Here is a 22,987-nt window from a genome sequence, read left to right as displayed (position 1 = left end):
TTTAAAGGTTGTTTCAAATCAATTTCCCAATGGAGAAAATGAATGGATTTTTTTCCGCAATCCTACTGTTGCACTCTATCGAATTGTATTACTTGTATAATATTACTTTTGTATCTATTTGTGTTCAACGTGCCCTCAACTTGGACTTTCTAGTAAAGCTGGTTGACCTTGGTAGTCTTCCTGGTGAAGCAGCCTAGTACGGGCACCATGTTTTTGTCAATGCACTGTTTGATATTGATCCACACCGTGTCCTAACTATACGCGATGTGATAAGATTTCAGCGATTTGTGACGCTAATCAAATATCACAGCCAATCAGAAGAGCATGTGGGCGGAGTATCTTTGTAAGCTCACTGCACTCGCTATATGGACATAAGCACATAATCAAATTCATAAATATTATAACTTTTTAACATTATTAAAAATACATTAATGACACAATATTGTCATTGAATACACTTGTTGTGAATGTACTTGTTTCCTTTAATTTATTTTCAAGATCTGAGGTAAATTATCCATTTTTGCTTTCACACAAAAGGGTTTCACACACTTTTAACATTAAATAAAGCACATAATCAGTACCTGAGATTATCATTGTCATAGTCACTGTCGCTGGTCAGGATAAAAACTTTTACAGTTCAAACAATCAGATTTTAAGCCAACTGAATGTTTTAACATTTTTATCATTTAAAATCGGTTCTGCATAAACTTGTAAGGATAAATTGCTGAAAAGTTCAGTGAATGCTAATAAAATAAATTTTATTAACTTTTCTTCTGACACTATATAATTTAGAAAAAATTGCTAATATTTTGCTTTTTTCTGTACAATTTTATTGATATTTTTTCTTTTTTTTATGTTCACACCTTGAATGATTTAATAAGGAGAATACTTTTTTGCATTTTTTTTGCATGTAAAGATTTAAATGTGTGTTCTTTTTAAGAAATTAAATATTTTTGATGCTTATATTAGTGTTATTTTGCATGTAAATATGTAATTATTCCGTTGTTCTTTATTTTATGCAAGAACAGATAACATAAGCTTATAGCTGCGGCCTAGGCAATTTTCCTGTCATTTCTACTGAATAAAAATATTTAAACAAATATGCAAACAAGCTTGCTTTTTACAAATATAATTCCATTTCTGTATACTGTATTGTACACTATTGTTGTTTCAACTTAAAAAAATAAGTGTTCCTTAATTTTAAGTTTAGTGAACTCAATTTCCAAGTTGTCACTACAACATATTTCAGTTGACTAAACTTTTAAGGCAGCACAAACACTTTTTTAAGTTGAAACAACAAATGTGTTTACTGTGTGTGGCTACATTAAAGGTGCTGTGAGTGATGTTAGCCATATTGCTGACTTCCACCAGACTTAAACCATCCAAATCTCACCCTCATAAGCAAAGCCAAACATGACTGACAAGAAAAAAGCACTTCAAAGTCCATAACAATAATGACGTCACCATCACCAACTAGTTCTGTGATTTCTCAAGACACCCGTTTGCTTTCTACAAATATAATTCATGAGTGTTCTGTATGCATGTTAAAAATGCATGCTTTAAAGGGATAGTTCACCCAAAAATGAAAATTCTGTCAGTAATTACTCACACTCATGTTGTTCAAACGGCGTAAGCTTCTGGGTTGTATGTCAGAACACAGGCTCACTATTGGCCAGCATCACACACATGACCAGCGTCAGCCAATAGTGAGCCTCCATTCTGACGTACAACCCAGAAGCGCTGCGCTGTTACACTACGTCAACTCACTCAGAGACACACAGAAGAAAATGAAGAGTTGAATAAAATCATTATTTTTGTTTGTTTTTGCGCACAAAAAGTATTCTCGTCGCTTGATAAACTGAAGGTTGGGCCATAGTCACTTGGACTATTTTACACACTGTCTTTACTAACTTTCTGGGCCAGCAAGTTTCAATTACAGAGAAGCCTATGGAGAAGTGAGACAGCTCTCAGATTTCATCAAAAATATCTTCATTTGTGTTCTGAAGATGAACGAAAGTCTTACGGGGTTGGAACAACACAAGGGTGAGTAATTACTGACAGAATTTTCATTTTTGGGTGAACTAACCCTTTAAATTTTAAGTTTAGTCAAATCAAATACCCCAGTTGTCATTTTAAGGGCAGCACAAACACTTACTTTTTTAAGGTGAAAATTTTTTTTAACAGTTGTGGCTACATTAAAGGTGCTGTAAGTGATGTTAGCCATATTGCTGACTTCCAGATTAAACAGTCCAAATTTCACCCTCGTAAGCAAACCCGAAAATGACTGACTGGCAGAAAGCGCCTCAAAGTCCTCTGATTGGCTAAACAATAATGACAAGTCACCATCACTTTCAGTCAAAGGTCCGTGATTACTCAAGACACCCGTTTCACTGATGCATGCAGCACATTTAACCAAACCATCAAGTTAAAATATATATATTTAAGAAAACATGACTGAGCTATTCTGTTTAAACAGGCATATTAAGTCTGAACAGATGTACTAACTCTGGGAAAAAAATTAAAATAATAAAAAGTCAGTGCATGCTGTTTTTACATCGTTCCAGTTTGAAGGACATGAATTCATGGCATTGTTAGACATGCATATGTGTAAACCTAAATCATGATAAATGTTCAACGTAATATTTACGCCTTGCTAGAAAATAAATTATCAGCAAGTGGTTGTCACAAAAGACATTATCACTCGGCTGCTCTCTGGTATATGTTATTGTCAGTGGATGTATATCAGACATGTGCAGACGTCGCTATAATTCACACGAGTCAATAGGCTTTAGTGAGCCTCCCTCGTCACAGCATTCCTTGTCTCTTTCCGATGACGACAATTGCTTTTTTAATACATGATTAACTTGATTTGTATTGTACAGTAAAATTATCATCCATCTCTCTCTTGTTTTGGCATGCAATTACCTTTTTTTTGATAGGCAGACCACTTATTCTTTGGTACTGAAGTGAGAGGTTGGAAACAGAGTAAGCACAAGGAGCTTCCCGAGGAGAAGAAGAGCAGGAGCAATCCGTGAAACTGGCCAAAAAGTGGAGTGTGTATGTGATGTGTGGAGGCAGCGTCCCGCACCGATCCTGGGTTTACGAAGGTATGTTTACAAAAGAATTTTATGTATTTTTTGTCCATTATTCAGCAGTTAGAAATGTAGAAATGTATCTGTTTCAGGCCTTTTGGTGTTTAAAATAAATTAAAGATAATCTGGTGAATGATGACATTTATGTGTCTAATCAAATGATGTTATTCTGATGATTTAATCAATGCATTAGGCATGAATGATGATGCATCGTCATCTCTTCTCTATAGCTGAACTCTGACCAGCTGGGATGAGCTATATTTAATTTAGTGTTCAAGTTTGCTGACTCATTCCTTCCCAATATAGCTATCAATGAATGAGGGAACTAGTGGATGTTTTTAGATCCAGCTCTAAATGAATCACTTATTGTTATGCAATCACATTTTTTGCTATATAGTAAAGTGTATTGCACATGATTGTGAAAGGACTGAATTTCCTGCTTTAGGGGGATTCCATGCTGTCAACTGGGATTTTCCATGATTTTAGCTACTGAATAGAGGACAGACCTGAAAGACTTGTTGATAGTGAACTTCTGCTGTATTCCATTCGACATGGACAATTAAGATTTCCAAATTCCTACTTGGAACAGTGCAATTGAACACAGAAAAGGCTGATTTCACCAAGATGGCAAAGTATATCGTCACGCAAACATGGTGGCACCCAGGGAGATTGTTATAGCCGATGATAAATGTTCACTTTTAAGCAATAAAACTACCTCGATCAGACAGAGCCGATTGCAAACGTTTGCAGAGCCAGGAGTGTAAAACACTGTAAACGATCCTCTGGTGATAATCATACACCTGTAGAATAAATGCTTGCATTGAATTGTTTATCCGTCACAGTTTGGTTGCTAGGAGACGTCTTTGTTTACATTCGAACACCTGCAAAACTAACATCACCTGTATTGCTGATTTGAAGCAACATACACACTTAGGAAAAAAAAATGGTTCAATGGGGTTCTAAATAGAACCCAAGGATTCTTGACTTTTGGAACCTTTATTTGAAGAGCCATTGTAGAACCTTTCAGTGAAGAAATTCTTAAAAAGAACCATTTTCTTAGTGTGAAGAACATTCTAGTAATCTGAAGAACCTTTTGTGAATCAGAACAGTTCCATGGATGTTGAAGGTTCTTTATGGAACCAATAAAACATTTCAGGCAGGAATATCCCACATCCAACTTTAGATAGAATACAGCATTATTCCCAGCCTCATCTTTTCGATTTCTGGGGATGTTTTGGGATTGTAAATGCAGTCCAATAGTTAGCTTTGAGAGGCTAGTGTTAAAGTGAAGGAGAGGCCAGACTGATTCATTACTCCCAGTGACACTCACATATGCAAGCGCACACCTATCATCTTTAAACATATCTCCCACACACCCTGGAGGAGTATAAATCCTGATAAGACTGCATAGATGTGCTCACATGTACACATAGAGCGCCAGAGCCTGCGTGAGGAGCACACCGGGTTGGATCCAGTCCTCATTTATTAATTTTCCCTTATCAGTGTCCAATATTGAAAATGGAAAGCAAACAGCTGGTGCGGAAGTTGTCAGCATACAGACCATAGTCACTATTGAAAAGCAAGAGAGAGTCAATAGAGAAGCACAGCCGAGAGGTCTACTTTGCTCTGCGGTGAGTTCGTCTTTTTGTCTTAACTTAAAAGCAGGGATCATTTTAAGTTGTTCCCTTATTGCGTGATTGTCACTTTTTGATGCTTGTGTAACTGTTTTGCTTTCTTCATGAACTATGTTTTAATACTTCCTGCTAGTTCTGGTAGCAGTGTGTCATTATTTGTGAGGATAATCTCTAGGAAATCTGTGCAATGCAATGTAATTTAAACATAGTAAAACATGTTAAACTGAGCCAAGAGTGCTTTTAAATCATCATATTCAGCAAAATATTTAGGCTATGCAAGGAAAGTTTGTTGATCTTTTCTGTGGGTGCAGATTCCTTTTGGGCCTGGTCATCATATCCAATAGTTTTTTAGAGCCTAGTTATTGTTTTACAGTTCTTATACTGACACAGTGAGCTCTGTTTACGTCCGGGTGTCAAATCTTGCTCCTGGAGGTCTACTGTTTTGTGATCCTAATTAAGCACACCTGAACCTGCCAATAAAAGACTTCAGGATTCCTGGAAACTTGCAGGCAAGTGTGTTGGATAAACTGTGCAGGATATTGGTCATACAGAAGAAGGTCTAATCCTGATCGAAGTTACCGACTGGTTCATTTTAACTGCATTAACCCACAGATCTTTATATAAAGTTGGATATATATTATTTCCAACTTTATCGATATACATACAGTGCACTCACGTTAAGCACTAGATACTGCATAGTAAATCTCAACTGCCTGGATTATGATATTCTCACTCAGCACTTTATATATATATATATATATATATATATTAGTGGTGTAACGGTACAGAAGTCACGGTTCGATACGTACCTCGGTTTTGGGCTCATGGTTCGATATGAGTTCGGTACATTTACATGTCTTGCCCTCTTAGATTCCTGATTGCTTAAAATTAAAAATTAAGGAATTGTTGATTTGTTACTCTAATTGATAGATTGACCAATGCTGCTCGGGAAAATGCAACAGGGGTTTGTAAACGTATTGGTTTGATTAATGTGTTGTACATAACCAAAACTGTCATTTTCGTTGCGCGTGAGAGTTGGCAAACGGCGAATGCACAAAGTTTAATATTACGCTTGAGTAAGAAGGAGAAAAAGAGCCTACTTCACCTTTCCACGAGGAGACATCGAGTGAAGCGGCACCTGAGACTATTTCCAGGACACGTATATTTCTGAAACTGGACTGTAGTAGTGAGACTTCCACGACACAAATCGGCACAATGCCAAATGACTTTGTCTCATTATAACAGCGGAAACAACTTATTTATGGTCATTTATGGTCATACAGGTAAGAGTAAGACATCATTCGAAACTGTAAAGGGTCTGTTCTTATTTGTGCACAATCACAATAAAAACAAATCATTGTCCTTTTGTAAAATAAAGAAAACAAACAGGATGCCATTTTCTACAGTCCCGGTTCCCTTTCTGTGAAGTTTGTGGAGCGCGTCACAAAAATGACTGAAACTCAGTGTATAGGCTACTATCAAACTCTTGCATGCCATCTGAACTCTTGTTTTGTTTGGTGCATAGATCGTCTCTTCTTCTTCTGCTTTTTTTCCTGTTGTGGTGGTTAGCAAACAGCATTGCATTACAGCATGCCCCCTTCTGGGTTGGAGTGTGGATCAGCTGTGACTGACTGTATTCGTCATCTGACTGTGTGGACCGAACCGTGACGTCTGTACCTTGATGGTTCGGGAGGGAAGCATGTACCGTTACACCCCATATATATACAGTATACAGTATACTCATGTGGGGTGATATATAATATAGTAAATCTCAATTTCGGTGATATATAGCAAGTTTCAACTGCTTGATAGTTAATTTAGTTGCAAAATATATCAGCCTTATATATATATATATAGTACACTTCATTTTACTACAGTACATACATACAGTATAGTTACGTAGGGCGATATATACTTAGCCTGGAAATCCAGACCTAAATCTGAAAGATTAATGGTCTGGCATCGACTAATGAAAATCGGCCAGCTCGAGGGGTGGCACCAAGCATGCATCAATTGGATAACACTACGACCAATCACAGCAACAAGCCCCATACGCTTAGCTACCAGCGGAGCTAACTGGTAGATTAGACTCTTGCCGTATCCGGTCGGCAAAACAGCAAAAACACCCTTCTTGCAAAGGAACGATTCGAGCGGCGTCTTCTGTTCCTCTTTTAGATAAAAAGCCGAGTCTAACTCGTTCATTGTAGCGGCCAAAGCCGTTTCAAACAACTGGTGTTCATCCATAGCCATCTTGCAATGTTTACTAATGACTTCGACGTCACAGCGCTGTCGTCATCTCGCCTCTGGCCCACCTATATCAGATAACCCGATGTGATTGGTGCAGCTCGGATACAAGGGCATATTTAATGAGCATCATTACTTGACGCCAGAGTAAACTCACTGAGCAAATTCAACTTGTGCTCTCGCGAGAACTCTGGATTTCCAGGGTAATATATAATAGACTATATAGCAAATCTCAACTGCTTGATTGATTATATCATCGGGAATTGTAACTCGCCCAACTCTCTCTTTATATAAAGTTGGATATATAAGTATGACCAAATGTATCAGCATACATACAGTATACTTGCGTAGGGCGAAATATACTTTATATCAAATCTCAGCTGCTTGATTGCTTGCATTGTAAATGTAAACTATATTATTACCCAGCTCTGATCTGTTAAATGTGACATTAAGATATTATAAACATTAACGTCATGATTTTCTGCTGCTTTGAAACAATGTATATTGTGAAAAGCACAATACAAATAAGTTTGACTTTAAACTTTTTTAATTACACTTTAGGACTGAAACATCCAGCTGTACACTGAGGCCTCCTTCTCCCGTGGACCGTATGGAACAGAGCAACCATGCAAGTCTGTGATTATCATCTGTGTCTCACCGTCTACATCTTCACCTTCATCACCGGCTTCCCGGCCAACGTCTTGGCCTTCTACACGCTGAGCCGCAAAGTCTGGAGGAAACCGTCTCCCATCGACATCCTCCTCCTCAACCTCACCATCTCAGACTTGCTCTTCCTCATCTTCCTACCCTTTAAAATGCAAGAAGTGGCCAATAAAATGGAATGGAATATTGACTACTTTCTGTGTCCACTGTCTGGCTTTTTCTTCTACATGACCATCTACAACAGTACCTTTGTCCTGACCGCGGTGAGCGTAGAGCGCTATCTTGGCGTGGCGTTCCCGATCCAGCACTCCCTAAGGAGAAGACCCATATACGCTGTGTTCGCCAGCATCTTCATGTGGGTGTTTTCCATCCTTCACCTCAGCATCGTCTACATCGTGCCCTACTACAACCCGTCCGGGGCGGTCCCGCCATCCCGTAACGTCTGCTACGAGGGATTCACCGACGCTCAGCTGGAGATCCTCCTGCCCGTGCGTTTGGAGTTGTGCATCGTTCTCTTCTGCGTTCCCTTCCTTATTTGCAGCTTCTGCTACATAAACTTCATCCGCATCCTCTCAAGGCTGCCGCACATTGGCCGGCGGAGAAAGTTGAGAGCGATCGGATTGGCTTTGGGGACGTTGTTGGTGTTTGCGCTCTGTTTTGGACCCTACAACGTCTCTCATGTTGTTGGCTTCATAACAAAGAAAAACCCAGTTTGGAGAGACAAAGCCCTTCTTCTCAGCACGTTTAATGCCTGCTTGGACCCGTTTATTTTTTACTTCACCTCCGCGGCCTTTAGAAACACACTTAGTGCAGTGGTGAGGGGCATTTGGGGTAGAAGCTGGTGCCAATGCCCACGAATCCTATGGAGCTCCAAGAAGGAGCCTCCTGAAACAGAGAAAGACAGCCTCCCGAAACCACAGGAGGTCACAAACGCACTTTGACCAACAGTTTTATTTAGGCCAGTGGAATTATTTTTGTACACAAATACATGCTGGGTAAACATTGCTCTACTTCCTGGTAAAATGACGGAGGCGACGTAGAATCCGAAAACAACACAACTCACATGTAGAGTGTTATCTTAGTAGGAAAAGGAAAACACGGTGGCTAAACTTGTGTGTACATAAAGGGACTGAATTGAGTGTCGGCAAACAGAGGATAAACTTCCTTTTGTACATAGAGTGTTTATTCATCCAAAGTGTGAGCTCATCCTAATAACAAACGTGTCATCATAGACTTTATTCAATATAAACAGAACGCAGTATGAGGACATTGATCACTGGGATAAAGGATTCGCAAGCCATATTAAGGTCAACAGAAGAGCAGCACTCAAACACTGTCACGGAAATATTTGAAAGGGTTTTCACCTCTGAGGTTGATGCTTGTCTGGGAACTGACGATGTGGTTTTCTGATGGTTTGTGATACGTGTTTGATCGAAGGTGCATATTTTCAGTGTCCAGGAAGTGTCAAAACCACAGAAATGCATGATGAAATAAGTGATGAGCTCTTGTTCAAGGTTCAGTGTGGTTCGATTTAGAAGAAGAAGCCTTGGTTCGATATAAGGAGAAATGATTGTTTCATGTTTGATGGGTTATTGCAATTTTTCCTAGTGATAAAGTATGTTTACGAGCTGATTAATTCATTTAAATTTAATGATCTCACTAAATTTATTCATTTTAAAATTTTATCAAAATTAGAAATAAATTCAAACTAAAGTCATTAATTAAAATTAAATCCATAAAATGCACTTCTAAAAGGTTCTATGAAGCACCTGATAGAACCTTTAAGGTTCTATATATAGAACCTTTTCCTCTAAGCGTGTAGAAATGAAGAAATCAAGCTCCGTAGTTATTCCCGATTGATTTAAATGTGAAGTGTGTCTTTATTTTTATGGGAAACTGTGGTTACACTTTTGATAGTCTACTTTAGACATTCTCCTAACTATAAGTAACTTTGCAACTACATGTCACCTGTTAATACTCTAATGACTGCTAGTTGACATGTAGTTGCAAAGTTACTTATAGTTAGTAAAATGTCTAAAGTGGACCATCTAAATTAAGTTGTTTATTTTACTATTTTTGCAGTTCCACTTGTCGCCACTAGTGGCATAAAATGCACAAACTTCACCTTTAAATGCATTATGTATATATGTAAATAAAAATGTAAATGTATTATTGTACATATTGATGAAAAGCAGGTTCTCTTAAGAGCCTGTAAGAAGTGTCATTAAATAAAACATTGTTTGTAAGATCAGAGCACGACTGCCAGAAGGAAGGAATCATCTGGAGTATTTCTTCATCCTGGCTTTAATAAAAAGTTTATGGCATATTTCCTCTCGGTCCGTAATAACTATTAACCACTAAACTTGCTTCACTGTTATAAACCCGACAAATATTTGCAGAAGGTTATTGTCTTTGACTGCAGAGCCAGGCAGGAGTGTATATGTACAGATGCAGGAGCACATGTGGGAAACGCTTGGCTTAGTTCCTTATGAGCATCATTCAGGAAACGTGTTGATATAAACAGTTATTGCTCTAGTTTGGAGGCGATTTCTATAATAAGAAAGAGCGAGGTGGAAGGATGTTTGACTCATCACATATACACAAGTGCTCAGGTTTTCACTCATTTCAGGTCAGCTAGTTTCACAATAGCCAGACGTTTGACTGTCGACATAAATTCTGGCCAATATTAGAGCTCATTCAAGCCAACTTATTCAAAACATGTCAGTCTCCACCAACAAATGCACCATGTCATGGACAATGTGATCAAAATAAGTATTGATTATTTCACAGACAATATACAATAAAAGCTATTTTGAGTGTCTTTCAAACGCTTGAAGCACTTTTAGAGATTTGAACAAATCCAGTTATTGGTTCTTCTTCAACTTTTAGATGTTTCCAAAACATCAGGGATCAGATTAAAAGAATAATACAATTATCCGTAACTGCTATTTTCGGTTACACTTTATTTTAAGGTGTCATTGTTACAGTGTAATTATATATTTAAGTACTGAGTAATATTAAGCAACTACATGTACTTACTGTAGGATTAGGATTTGGTTGAGGGTTAGTTGTATGTAATTATGCATAATTTACTGTTATTACTATGGTAAGTACATATGTAACAAGGACACTGTAAAATAAAGTGTTACCCTATTTTCTTATTTTCTAACTGAAGAATATTTTGGATAAACCCGTTCGCTTAATGAATAACTGTAAATGTCCTTTTTCGTAAAACTTAAAGTTAGTCTTAAAGTTAGGATAACCCCCAACTTGTCTAAAATCCAAAGGTAAGATGTTTAATGCATTTATTAGGTTGTTTGAAATAGCTTGCAGCATAACATTAGCAACACATATTGCATATTTTATAATCTTAACAAGTAAATTCTAATATGACGGTTAATGTCATTAAAACATTTCACACACTTAAAAAATTATTGCAAGGTGCTTGCTATTTAAAAAGGGTTAAAGGATTGGTAATTAAAAGTAATTATACATAATGACTATGCCAAATCCTTACAAAAGAAATGAGGATGTTCTTGAGAGCTTTTCAAGAATTGCACCAGAAGTTCAGGTACAGTAAGGTTTTGTTTGTTAACATTAGTTAATGCATTAGCTAACATTAACAATGAACAATGTTTTTTAAAGCATTATCTTAAATGCACTGTGGACTAGCATAAACATTTACAAACTAACATTAACAAATGTTACCAAATGCAACTTTTGATTTTTTGAAGTGTTGTTCATTGTTAGTTCACATTAACTATGTTAGCAAATGAAACCTTATTGTAAAGTGTTACAGTATTTCTGTTCCTAAAAACTTTCTTTTGATGATTATCATCAATCTGGCTCTAGAATATAAGTGAGCACACCTTGAAGTTATAAAAAGTGTCAAACATTTAATTTTACAGATGCAAATTGTTTTCTCTGTGCATCTGATTTAACTTGGATCTCCTACACCAGTTCTGTTTAAGACATCTAATTTTCTTAACGTTTCTGCATCGCACAAGATTCATAATGCTGTCGACTTTATTTCAGGATCTAACCACTATACATCATATAAACGATTTCCATTTTCCATCAGCTCCATTACCTGTCCACCTGCTGTAATAAATACTCTCCGCCCAGCAAATGACTGCAATTTAAGAAGATTCAAGCATCCAGTCACTTCATTGGGGTTTTGCTTCTTAAAAAAAGAAAGAAAAAGAAAGTGTGTGTGAGTGTGTGGGTCTCTCAGGAGCGAAGAGATGAATTACAGTTACATGGAACAATGATTTTCCATGAGTCATCACAGGTTAAAACAGAAACACAAAAAAATATAATAAACTACAATATATATATACAGTTACTGTGAAATAAAATGGGACGCAATGTCTTCGTCTTACTGTCCACCCTATCCGCATTATAAAAGTATAATGTTGTGTCTACACCGGATACATACATGTGTTTAACTCTTTTGTTCCCATTATAACCAACAAAGGGATCCACAAACTCTTTTAGCCAGCCGAACCCTTTCGACATAAAATATTAATTTGATATACCCCATGAGATAATTATTATTTCAATAATTTAAAAACACATTTGCATAATCACTGTTCTCTGATATTTGTGGTCACATGAAATGCAGGTAAGCAAATACGTCAAATAATATTTTTTTAGTAAATGTTTTATTTGTATTGTTTTTATTTTAGAATGATTTATTATTAAAACAATCAATTATTATTATTATTAGTTTTCAATTGTACGTAAATGCTTATTATATGAAATATACATATAAATAATTATAATAATTAAATAATAATTAAAACAATATATAATTAAAATTATTATATTTATAATAATTATTATGTGCATATAATTATAACATTTTTTGTATTTATATTATTATTTATAAATAATTACACAGACACATATATACAGTATATATTGCATATATATAATTATTACAATTATCATTATATATATATATATATATATATATATATATATATATATATATATATATATATATATATATAAATTCTAATTATTTTATTTTGATTTATTTATTTATAAATAATGTATTATTATATTATTATTTATAAATAATTAAACACACATATATAATAACTCATTTATTTTTAAAATTATTATTGCCATTATTTTTTTAATAGCCTATGAATACATTTTTAGCATTTTTATATATATATATAAAACTATTAAATTAGCTATAAATATAAAATGATTGTTTAATTATTTTTTACTCTGATTTAATTATGTAATAAATATTTAAAAAATGAATAATTAAATATATATTAAATATATATTCATATGCAATTAAAATTATTATTATATTTGTAAATGAGTGCTATCAAAATCGATTAATCACGATTAATCGCATCAAACATAAAAGTCTGTTTATATAATATATGTGTGTATAATATATAGGTTATGATTTTATAATTCCGCCCACACTATTGTGCATGAGACATTATTATTTATAAATAATTATACACACATATATAATAACTTTTTTATTTTTTAAATTATTATTGTCATTATTTTTTTAATAGCCTATGAATTAATGTTGTGCATTTTTTATATATATATAAAACTATTAAATTAGTTGCATGAGACATCAGTGAGTCCTACGACAGTGACGGCGATATGCAGTTGTGTTATGAGGGTCAAACTCTTTCTGTGTGGATGTGGGATCTGGGATTTGCCATCCTGTCACTGACAGACTCTGGAAGACATGAGATGTCCGGAGGAGTGTTTTGTCGGCAGGATGACATTCAGCAGACTCGATTCAGTGTTTATTAGAGGAACCCGTAGAGGAGACTTCTCGAGCGAGCCAAAGATAAACACACACCCACAGACAGCGGGAAACTGCAGAAGTTCAGCATCCTCCACCTCTTATGTAACTGTTAATTAAACATCTGGGCTAATTTGATGATGCGTTCAGCAGTTCTCTTTCTCTCGGCTCCACTGTTTACCATATTTAAATCCATTTCCCCTCACGAGCTCACGATCTCCAGAGATGTTGGGGAATTGTAAATACGGCGTGATGTGCATTCAAGTGATTTTGGTTGGAATAAAATTGGGCAAATTTCTTTCACTTCCCAATCCCAACAATAGCAGGAAGCTTTTTAACACTATAGAATAATGAAGAGCATGTGTAACTGATGCTTTATCGTTCTCCTGCAGCCACAGAGAATGATGGGAAATGCTCAAAGAACATATTTATTCAAACTTCACTATCTTTACAGTTTGCCATGATTCATTGCATTTATTAGACAATCATTCTCTCATGAAATGAAGGTAGAATCAAAATCAAACTTTTTTTTTAAAGAAAGAAATTAATGTCTATTCCGCAAGAATGCATTACATTTATCATGAGACATGAATCATAATGTTACAAAATAATTTTATTTCCATTAAATACGTGCTGTTCTTTTGAATTTTCTATTATGCATCACAAAAATTAAGCAGAGCATTGATAATAATAATCATAAATGTTTCTTGAGCATCAAATCATCATATTAGAATGATTTCTGAAGGATCATGTGACACTGAAGACTGGAGTAATGATGCTGAACATTCAGCTTTGATCAATGGAATAAATTACACTTTGCTATATATTCACATAGAAAACATTAAATTGTAATAATATTTAACTTTTTCTCACTGTATTTTGATCAAATCAATGCTTCTGAGCGCTAGACCTACAGTCTCGCAAAGAATAAACATAGAAACTGTTTGAAGCTATGAGCTCTTCTGTAATATTCAAAGAAATGAAAATGGGTATTACAAAACTGAAATGTTTATACACCATTTGCTTTTGCAATATTGATGCTGTTTGGTGTTTTTCTTTTTTTTGTGCCTTTTTATTTACCATATATATATATATATATATATATATATATATATATATATATATATATATATATATATATATATATATATATATTCTATTTATTTTCTTTTGATTTATTTATTTATAAATAATTTATTATTATATTATTATTTATAAATAATTAAACACACACATATATAATAACTTATTTCTTTTTTAATTATTATTGTCATTATTTTTTTAATAGCCTATGAATTAATTTTAAGCATTTTTTATATATGTAAAACTATTAAATTAGCTATAGAAATATAAAAGTATTGTTTAGTTATTCTTTATTTTGATTTAATTATGTAATTAAAAATGTAATAATTCAACCAAAATAATTAAATAATAATAAAATATATTCATATGCAATTAAAAGTATTATTATATTTATAAATGGGTGCTATCAAAATCGATTAATCACAATTAATCGCATCAAACATAAAAGACTGTTTATATAATAATGTGTGTGTATAATATATAAAGGTGAGGTTATGATTTTATAATTATAGTGCATAAGACATGCCATTTGCTTTTGCAATATAATAATCAATGGAATGACATTGATGCTGTTTGGTGTTTTTCTTTCTTTTTGCCTTTTTATGCACCATAGTGAGATGAGATGAAAGAAATGCTTGGAGAGCAGAGTCACACCTGCAGCCGCATCATCACCCACATCATCACCCGCATCATCACTGTCACTGACCTGATGGTAAATCAGTCTGACGGAAACGCTTGTGGTTTTGCTGAATGTGCAATGAGATCGACGTCCATTCAGGCCAGAGTTTCCATGTCGTTTCACTTCCTCTCTTGGGTCAGTCTGGATTGTTCCGGGTATCATCAGTTTCTCTTAAAATAGAGAACTAAAAGCCATTTAGTGGGTTTTATTTTTGATGAAGGTCGCTTTGAGGTTCAGCCTTTCTGTTTGTGCACACCATATTACGGTATATACACCGTCCATATATAGTTCAGTTTGGCTGCTGGGTAAAACAGTGTGTATACATCAGACATGTACACTGAAAAAAAATATATGATCAATAAGTTAAGACAACATATGTTTTTACATTGCTTGAACTCATCAAAATAAGTTAAGCAATTTTAAAGTTATACAAGATTCAACAATTTTTTTTTTAAGTCAGTTTAATGTAATTTAAGTTGAAATGACTTAAGCATCCAAACTGTTAGATCGGACCCCTCTGACCTAAAATATTTACTTGAATTAAACCTGAGATTATCAATATTTCAATAATTTAGTAACACATTCACACGCTTACAGTTCTCTGATGTTGCTTAATGTCACATGTAGGTAAACAAATAAAAAAAAATATATTTTATTGTGCTTTATTTGGATTGTTTTAATTTGTAAATTAATTATTATTAATTAATATGTACGTATGTATTATTACCAATAAAAATGTAATTTTTTTAAATGCATAGTTAAATTTTTTATATTATTTGTATTATTATTGATTAATTAATTAATTATATTAAAATGACTATAAATAAATTGTTATATGGATTATTAACAATCCAAATAAAGTGCTTTATTTTGAGTTTTATTTTTAAATGATTTATTATTTAAATTAATTATTTATTAATGATTATTGTTGATTAATTAATTATATTTGTACATGGTATAATCATTAACTTAAATATAGATATTAAATTAATTGTTATATGTATTATTACCAATCCCAAAACTTTTAATTTTTAAATTATTTATTATTGAATATTGTTGATTAATTAATATCTGTACATAATACAATGTTTATATTTATTAAATTACACGTAAATATAAAATGAATTAATTGCTATATGTATTATTAATTTAATGTATTTTTTAATGATTTATTATTATTGTTGATTAATTAATTATAATACATAATATAATTATTGAATTAAATATAAATGTTACATTAATTGTTAAATGGATTGAGAGTTAAATTTAAAATTATTTATTAATTATTATGTATTTGTATTATTATTAAATTAAATATAACTATTAAAATTACTATATTATTTAATTAAATATTTGCATTTCATCAACTCACATATCCCATGGGAAACATATGTATAGACACCCAAAATCTTAAGATTTTTCTCAGCATCTCATTTAAAGGGCTGGTATAATGCCCTTTTCACAAGATGTAAAATAAGTCTCTGATGTCCCCAGTGTGTGTGTGTGTGTGTGTGTGTGTGTGTGTGTGTGAAGTTTTAGCTCAAAATACCCCACAGATATTTTTATATAGCATGTTAAAATTGTCACTTTTTGAGGGTGAGCAAAAACGCACCGTTTTTGTGTCTGTCCCTTTAAATGCAAATGAGCTGCTGCTCCCGGCACAGAGGGCGGAGCTTCAAGAGCTCATGTCCTTTTACCTCACACAGACATGCACTGAACATTTCAAAAACTTTTAGCCTTTTATGTTTAAATCAGATTCAGACAATGATGGAGAGACTCAAGAAGAAGTGACAACATGTAGAGCAACAGGACATTTCTGAATGGTTAGTTGATGAATTTATGAAGCTGATGTGTAGTTATCTTCTAGTCATTAATTAGCATATTCTGTCTTGATAATCTATAAATCGTGTTCTGGGGGCGGGGTTTATGTAAATTTTAGGGCTGGTGATGTCACTAACCCGGGAGGAATGTGGTAGTCTCTACCAGCCGTTTGTTGTAGTCCTTAAAAAGCGATTTCTTTAAAAGCAAATATCTCCCTTTGCTTTGAACTTTGAGCGTTGTAACTTTGCAGATGTTGCTCAAACAGCAACATTACACACTAACTAAAGTTAAAAAAGTAAAGTCAAATCAGAATCAACCACCCCTTTAATCAAGATGTAACAGGAATTTCTTAATGGGTCACACAGAATATATCTACTGCTTCACTGTTTCAGGTGTCATTGAAGTCTTACCTCAGAAGAACACAGACAGGACGTAAAATGTCACAGAGGCAAGTCTGTTTCTGTAATGAGCCATTCCCTGCAAACTAGAAAATGCCAGTGTCTGCCAGCTTTCTTCTCAACAAATGATGTGTGGACGTAAATACGTCTAAGGCTGAAGGCTTGTTCCAAGAAGGATGACTTTTCATGAAATTACACTCATTAAAAACAAGATGAATTGTGTAACTGTTCAACCAAGTAGCTGAAAGTTTATCGCCAGTGAAAACTTATCCATGTCATTATAGTGCAGGCATTGACATTAACCAATGCACAAAAAAAGTTATTTTATTTGACTCAAGTTGTTAATTGCAATATATAAAGTTAACTTTTAAACTGGACTAATAAACCTTAAAATCTGAAAGTGGCACATTTATTTTTGTTGGTTATTTGACCTTGTTGACCCAAATCTGAATAACTCATGCATTTGAATAAAGTTGATAAACCGTATTTGAACAAATATATTTGAATTGAATGTCATGAACATAGGCTTTTGAACATAATTGGACAATTTTATGCTCATGCAATATTATTCCTAAATGTCTGCTTGCAATAGAAATAAAGATGGTATCAGGAAACGACTGAAGCTGATGTGAAAAATGCAAATAACCCTGCAAACCTTTACTTTGAGGAAAAGATAAAAACAGAAGAAAGAAGGAGGAAAAAACAACATGGACAGTGAAAATAATTCTCTTGTGAAGAATCACTTGCTGAAATAAAACAGTACAACAGCATTTATAGAAACACAACAGAATTATTGGAGGTTAAAACACTTTCTTATGATATGTTGAGCGATAACAATAAATATATAGTTCTAAAAAATTCACACCACAACTATAATGATAACGGCACAGAGGAACATGATATGTTGAACTCACTTAAAGGGATAGTTCACTTTGAAATTTAATTTTGGTATGTTTTAGCTTACCTCAAGGGCATCCAAGATGTAGGTGTTTTGTTTGTGTGAGAAAACGAACAGTATTTATATTGTTTTTACCTTTTGTACACAGCCACGTCCAAGTGATCTGAGGGCGCGCGCGCTTCCTAGTGTGTGACGTGTACGCAGACTGGTGCATAGATATATACACTAGATGTATACCTAAAAATATCAAAATTTAAACTACTGCGGAAACAAAGACACCTACATCTTGGATGCCCTTGAGGTAAGCTAAAACATACCAAAATTTAATTTCAAAGTGAACTATCCCTTTAAAGAACGATTTTATTTTCCTGATGAACTATAAAAACATTGACAGCCAATCAGAATCCTGCTTTAACGAGCTCGACCATTTAAAGCACAAACTGCAGAGAGTTTATAATAAACAGAACATTATCCAATAATCTTTGTTTTATATGGTTTCATTATGAGTTTCTCATTATGCGATATTTTGAAGATTGTCAGTAATCAGACAGTTGACTATAGCCATTGACTTCCAGAGTATTTTTTTTCCTACTATGGAAGTCAGTGTCATCAACTGTCTGATTACTAACAATCTTTAAAATATATTTTTTCATACATTCATACAGGTTTGAAACAACCTGAGGGTGGGTAAATGATGAAAGAATTTTAATTTTTAAAGGGGTCATATAATGGTACATGCACTTTTACAAGTTGATTGTACTGAAATGTGTGTTGGCAGTGCCTGTACACAACCATCATAAAATTATAAAAATCCATCCAGTGTTTTTTTTTTTAATCTCCTTATATGTTTTCCCCTGTCTCAAATCGAGCCGTCTGACCATGTGACGCCACACGGTCAGACGCCATTCCCACGATTGTTGATTGACAGCAGCGTTTCAACACAGACCCGCCCTCGCTCGGGAGCGAACTGTCATCATAGTCCCTGTCCCAAATGGCGCACTTCATGTGGACTTTCGGTCTCGTGGACTTGAATTGCGCGTGCTCGCTGAGTCTACGAGTCCGTAGGCTGTCCCATTCAGCATTTTACCGCTCTGAAGTGTGCTCAGCAGCGCCCCCTTTGTACCCTTGAAGCGGTCTTCCACGAAGCCCGCATAGAAGCAGGCTTCACGCACTTTAACTACCCAGGAATCCTTGCGAAAGGCCAATCAGACAACAGATGGGACGAGATTTCACTCACAGATAATTGTTGACATAAGTCTAAGAAGAAAATATTACGTTTTTTATGACCTAAATGTACATTTTACCAGTTGTTACCTACAGTTTATACTAACATTATGGTCATCGACCAGTGGTTGATGTCTCAAACATAATAATAGTGCGTTGAATAATACGATCAGATTATGATTCATTAAATAAATAGAACCGAATGGCAGGCCTTTACTGAGTCATGTAAACCTAGTATGAATATTGAAACCTGTAAATTGAAAAAAAAATTTTTTAAATGATGTTTTAAAATTGTAATCTTAGTTCAAATGGAACATTATGTACAACTGTATACATCATTTAAATAAGCATGATATATCTATTGTCTAATGCCCAGGTGATATGCACAATATCAAAATATAGAACTGTAAAATTAGGCTGTGTAGTTGACATGCAGATAAGACGTTGGAGTGCAAAAATGTGATTTCTCCTTGTCCAACAACAACCAGGCCGTTATTTCCGGCAGGATGATCGAGTCTGTCCCAAAAATACCTCTCAATGCGCCAAGGGCCCTATAGGTCTGCACTACATGACGTCACCAAAGTGTGGACTCTGAGGAAGTCCACAAGTCCGGAGTGTGCCATTTGGGACAGGGCCATAGTCCGCGGACCGGCGCGGTCATTGTTGATATACGCTGGAGCACTGTCTATGAGCAGAATGGCGTCTAAGCGATTGTGGTGTTCTGTTCTTGGGTGCAATAAGGAACACAGCAGTCATGTTGATGTTGCTAAATCCGAACCGCTGAAGACGCAGTGGCTGAGTTTGTTTTCGAAGGGAATATTCCCCACGATCAACAGCAATGCTTTCATGTTGCGTGAATCATTTCACACACCAGACTGCTTTATAAACGAGGGTCAGTATAAAGCTGGTTTTGCTAAGAAACATTCCTGCCGTGACCTCATGTCAATTTATTTGAGATGATAATGAACATGGTTTGGTAGTTTGTTTTTCTCTGTTATTTTAGCATGTAGAACAGACTTATCCTGTCTTAGATGATCAGTTGAAAACACGTCAGTCAAACGGCCGAAAGTACTTATAGTTGAAATCACGTCGTAAACCAGTCCAAGGTTATTTTCAACCATATTTCAACGTTGAAAGACAGTAATTATTTACTGGGCTTGAACAAAACTGAAAATCATTAAGACTACCTTTGTCTCAAAATATAGTAAATAGTTTTATCCATTCTCATTTGCAACATAGATCTACAACATTTTAAAAAGCATTAAATATTAGATCAAATTAGCGATCAGACAAATTTCCTCGTGCATCATCAATAGCAGTTGTTAAGAAAAGTGCTGAGCTGAATGTGTGCGCCATCTAGTGGCTTAAAAGAGAATAAAGTCAAATGCACCTTTAGCCCGTTGTACCCATAGATATCATATAAAGGCTAGATGTCTTAAGGCGGAGTCACTTCCGGCATCACCGGCGGCCATCTTAGGACAGGACTCTGTGAATTAAGGTGAGTGAGCAGCACGCACACAAATCCTCTTATCTCGCTGAAATCTGGACGGATTTACAAACGGTTTGGTTTCTTACAAACGTTATTAACGTGGCTATAATTCTGAATGCTTAAACATTTTGAACATAATTATTCATATGTATGCAGTATAATAGCTACATCTCTGACGTTTATAACAAACCAAACCGTTTGAAAATCGGTAGAAAATTGAGCAAGTTATGGTTATTTAAAAGTACATGCACCATGTTATGAGTGAGCGAGCACCCTGTCGTAAGATGGCCGCCGTGTGCGGATGTCGAGCTCCATTGGCCAGCAGCGCGGACGAGACATCTAGCCTTTATATGATATCTATGGTTGTACCCATAGACAGTAAAAGAAATGGACACAGCGACCCCATTGGATTCAACGGAGACAAAGTGAAGCCAATTAGAAACTCTTACTTCCTGGGGGGTTGAGCGTACTGCGCAGACTCAAACTGAGCTTGACGACGTAGATGTCACGTGAGCAAACCGTCTGTCTTCTAGTAGCTGTGTCAAGAGAAATCTGAATCATTCCCTTCCGAAACTTGCAGAGACGGAGAGTGTGAGTAGGAGGTGTCCACGAGCTAGGAGCAGGAGAAACTTTTAGTAGGTGTTCTGATTAATTACTTTGTCATTTTGCCTCCACGTCCCCCCGATCGCCCGCGAGCGTCTCCTCCCGTCCATACGGTAATCTCTCTACTGTGCGACAGAGAGTCGCGTGGCTATGACGCAATCGTTAGCCTATTTTTACAAAAACTGCTTCTACGGGGCCATAACGTAAGCTACAAGGTAATGAAGACTTTTATACATTTTCGTGTTTCTTTAGAAATAAATAATGGACAAATGGAGTCTTTAAACGCCTCAGATGTGAAGTTATTCGCTGTCAAAGTGACGCCAAAATGAATGGGAGTCAATGGGATGCTAACAGCAGGTGGGGGTCCGCTAGCCAATGGCGGCGCCCGGGGGTACCTTCAAAATAATAGAAATCCATGCCTCCCTGGTTGTACCCGACCCTTTAACGGTACTTCCCAGCACAGAGGCGTATTTCCGCTCAATTTTCATTTTCGTTCAGTAGGCTACTCCGTCTGGGTTTGCGGTATATTCGTGGGTTTTCTCCGGCCAAATTTTTACCGGTCCAATCAGAGAACAGAGGGAGTGGCTGAGAACGATGACGTTGATGTCGTGCGCTAGTTTGAGTAGGGTTACGTCACGACCAAACGCTAGCAATTGGTTATGGCAGATCCAGAGTGGCTCTGGGTAGATCCAATAGTTTTAAACTTAAGCAGAGAACCCGCCTTCAAGGAAGTTAACGCTTGTCAATGGAGAGAGGCCAGACTCTCTGTCCAAATGAAATGTTTGAGATTCTGGTAGGACCAGGCTAGCTGTACCCTACCCTTTAATGGTACTTCCCAGCACAGCGCTGCAACAACCATAATGAAAAGACACTTCACAACAGATCATGTTTTACAGGGAACTCTGTTAGAGTTTCATCTGTTCAATAAAATACCTTACTCACCATCATCTCTGCGGCGCTCTTACAACATTTCAAATCTCTCAGTTCTCTCCATCTTTTATAGGACAAGCCAGTGTTGATTCTTGTTTTATTACGAGCTGTCTCTACGCTCTTTTTCTATGTAAAACATCACATCACATCAACCTCTGCTGCTCCTACACCAGACAAAGCAGCAACTTTGACCTATTTATGGATATGACGAGATGCAAAAACCCTCCTGCAAAGTCTAAAATATACAGTAAAACACTATAAGCTTATCATAGTGAATCCAAAATATGTTTTGGAAGAAGGATTGATGATGTATTGGCTCATTATTTACATTTTGTTGATTTTGAACAATAAAAAGTTAGATTTAAAAAAAGAAGTTCATTTTCAGTGATACATCAGGCTTGATCAAGATGTACAAAGAATTTCAGAAGGCCAGAATTG

General features: G+C 35.3%; 1 protein-coding gene across 1 annotated transcript; it reads left to right on the top strand.

The window, feature by feature from the left end:
• Positions 1 to 4,693: 4,693 nt before the first annotated feature.
• On the top strand, positions 4,694 to 8,574 carry LOC307172772 (free fatty acid receptor 3; the record flags this gene model as incomplete). Its single annotated transcript, XM_079895363.1, has 2 exons — positions 4,694 to 4,723; positions 7,532 to 8,574. The coding sequence occupies exon 2, from the start codon at positions 7,597 to 7,599 to the stop codon at positions 8,572 to 8,574; it is 978 nt and encodes a 325-aa protein (XP_079751489.1). The 5' UTR covers positions 4,694 to 4,723; positions 7,532 to 7,596.
• Positions 8,575 to 22,987: the final 14,413 nt, after the last annotated feature.

This window comes from Squalius cephalus (assembly GCF_949319135.1).
Source record: "Squalius cephalus genome assembly, chromosome: 15".
Classification (NCBI taxonomy): Eukaryota; Metazoa; Chordata; class Actinopteri; order Cypriniformes; family Leuciscidae; genus Squalius; species Squalius cephalus.
This window is presented reverse-complemented; position numbering and strand designations above follow the sequence as displayed.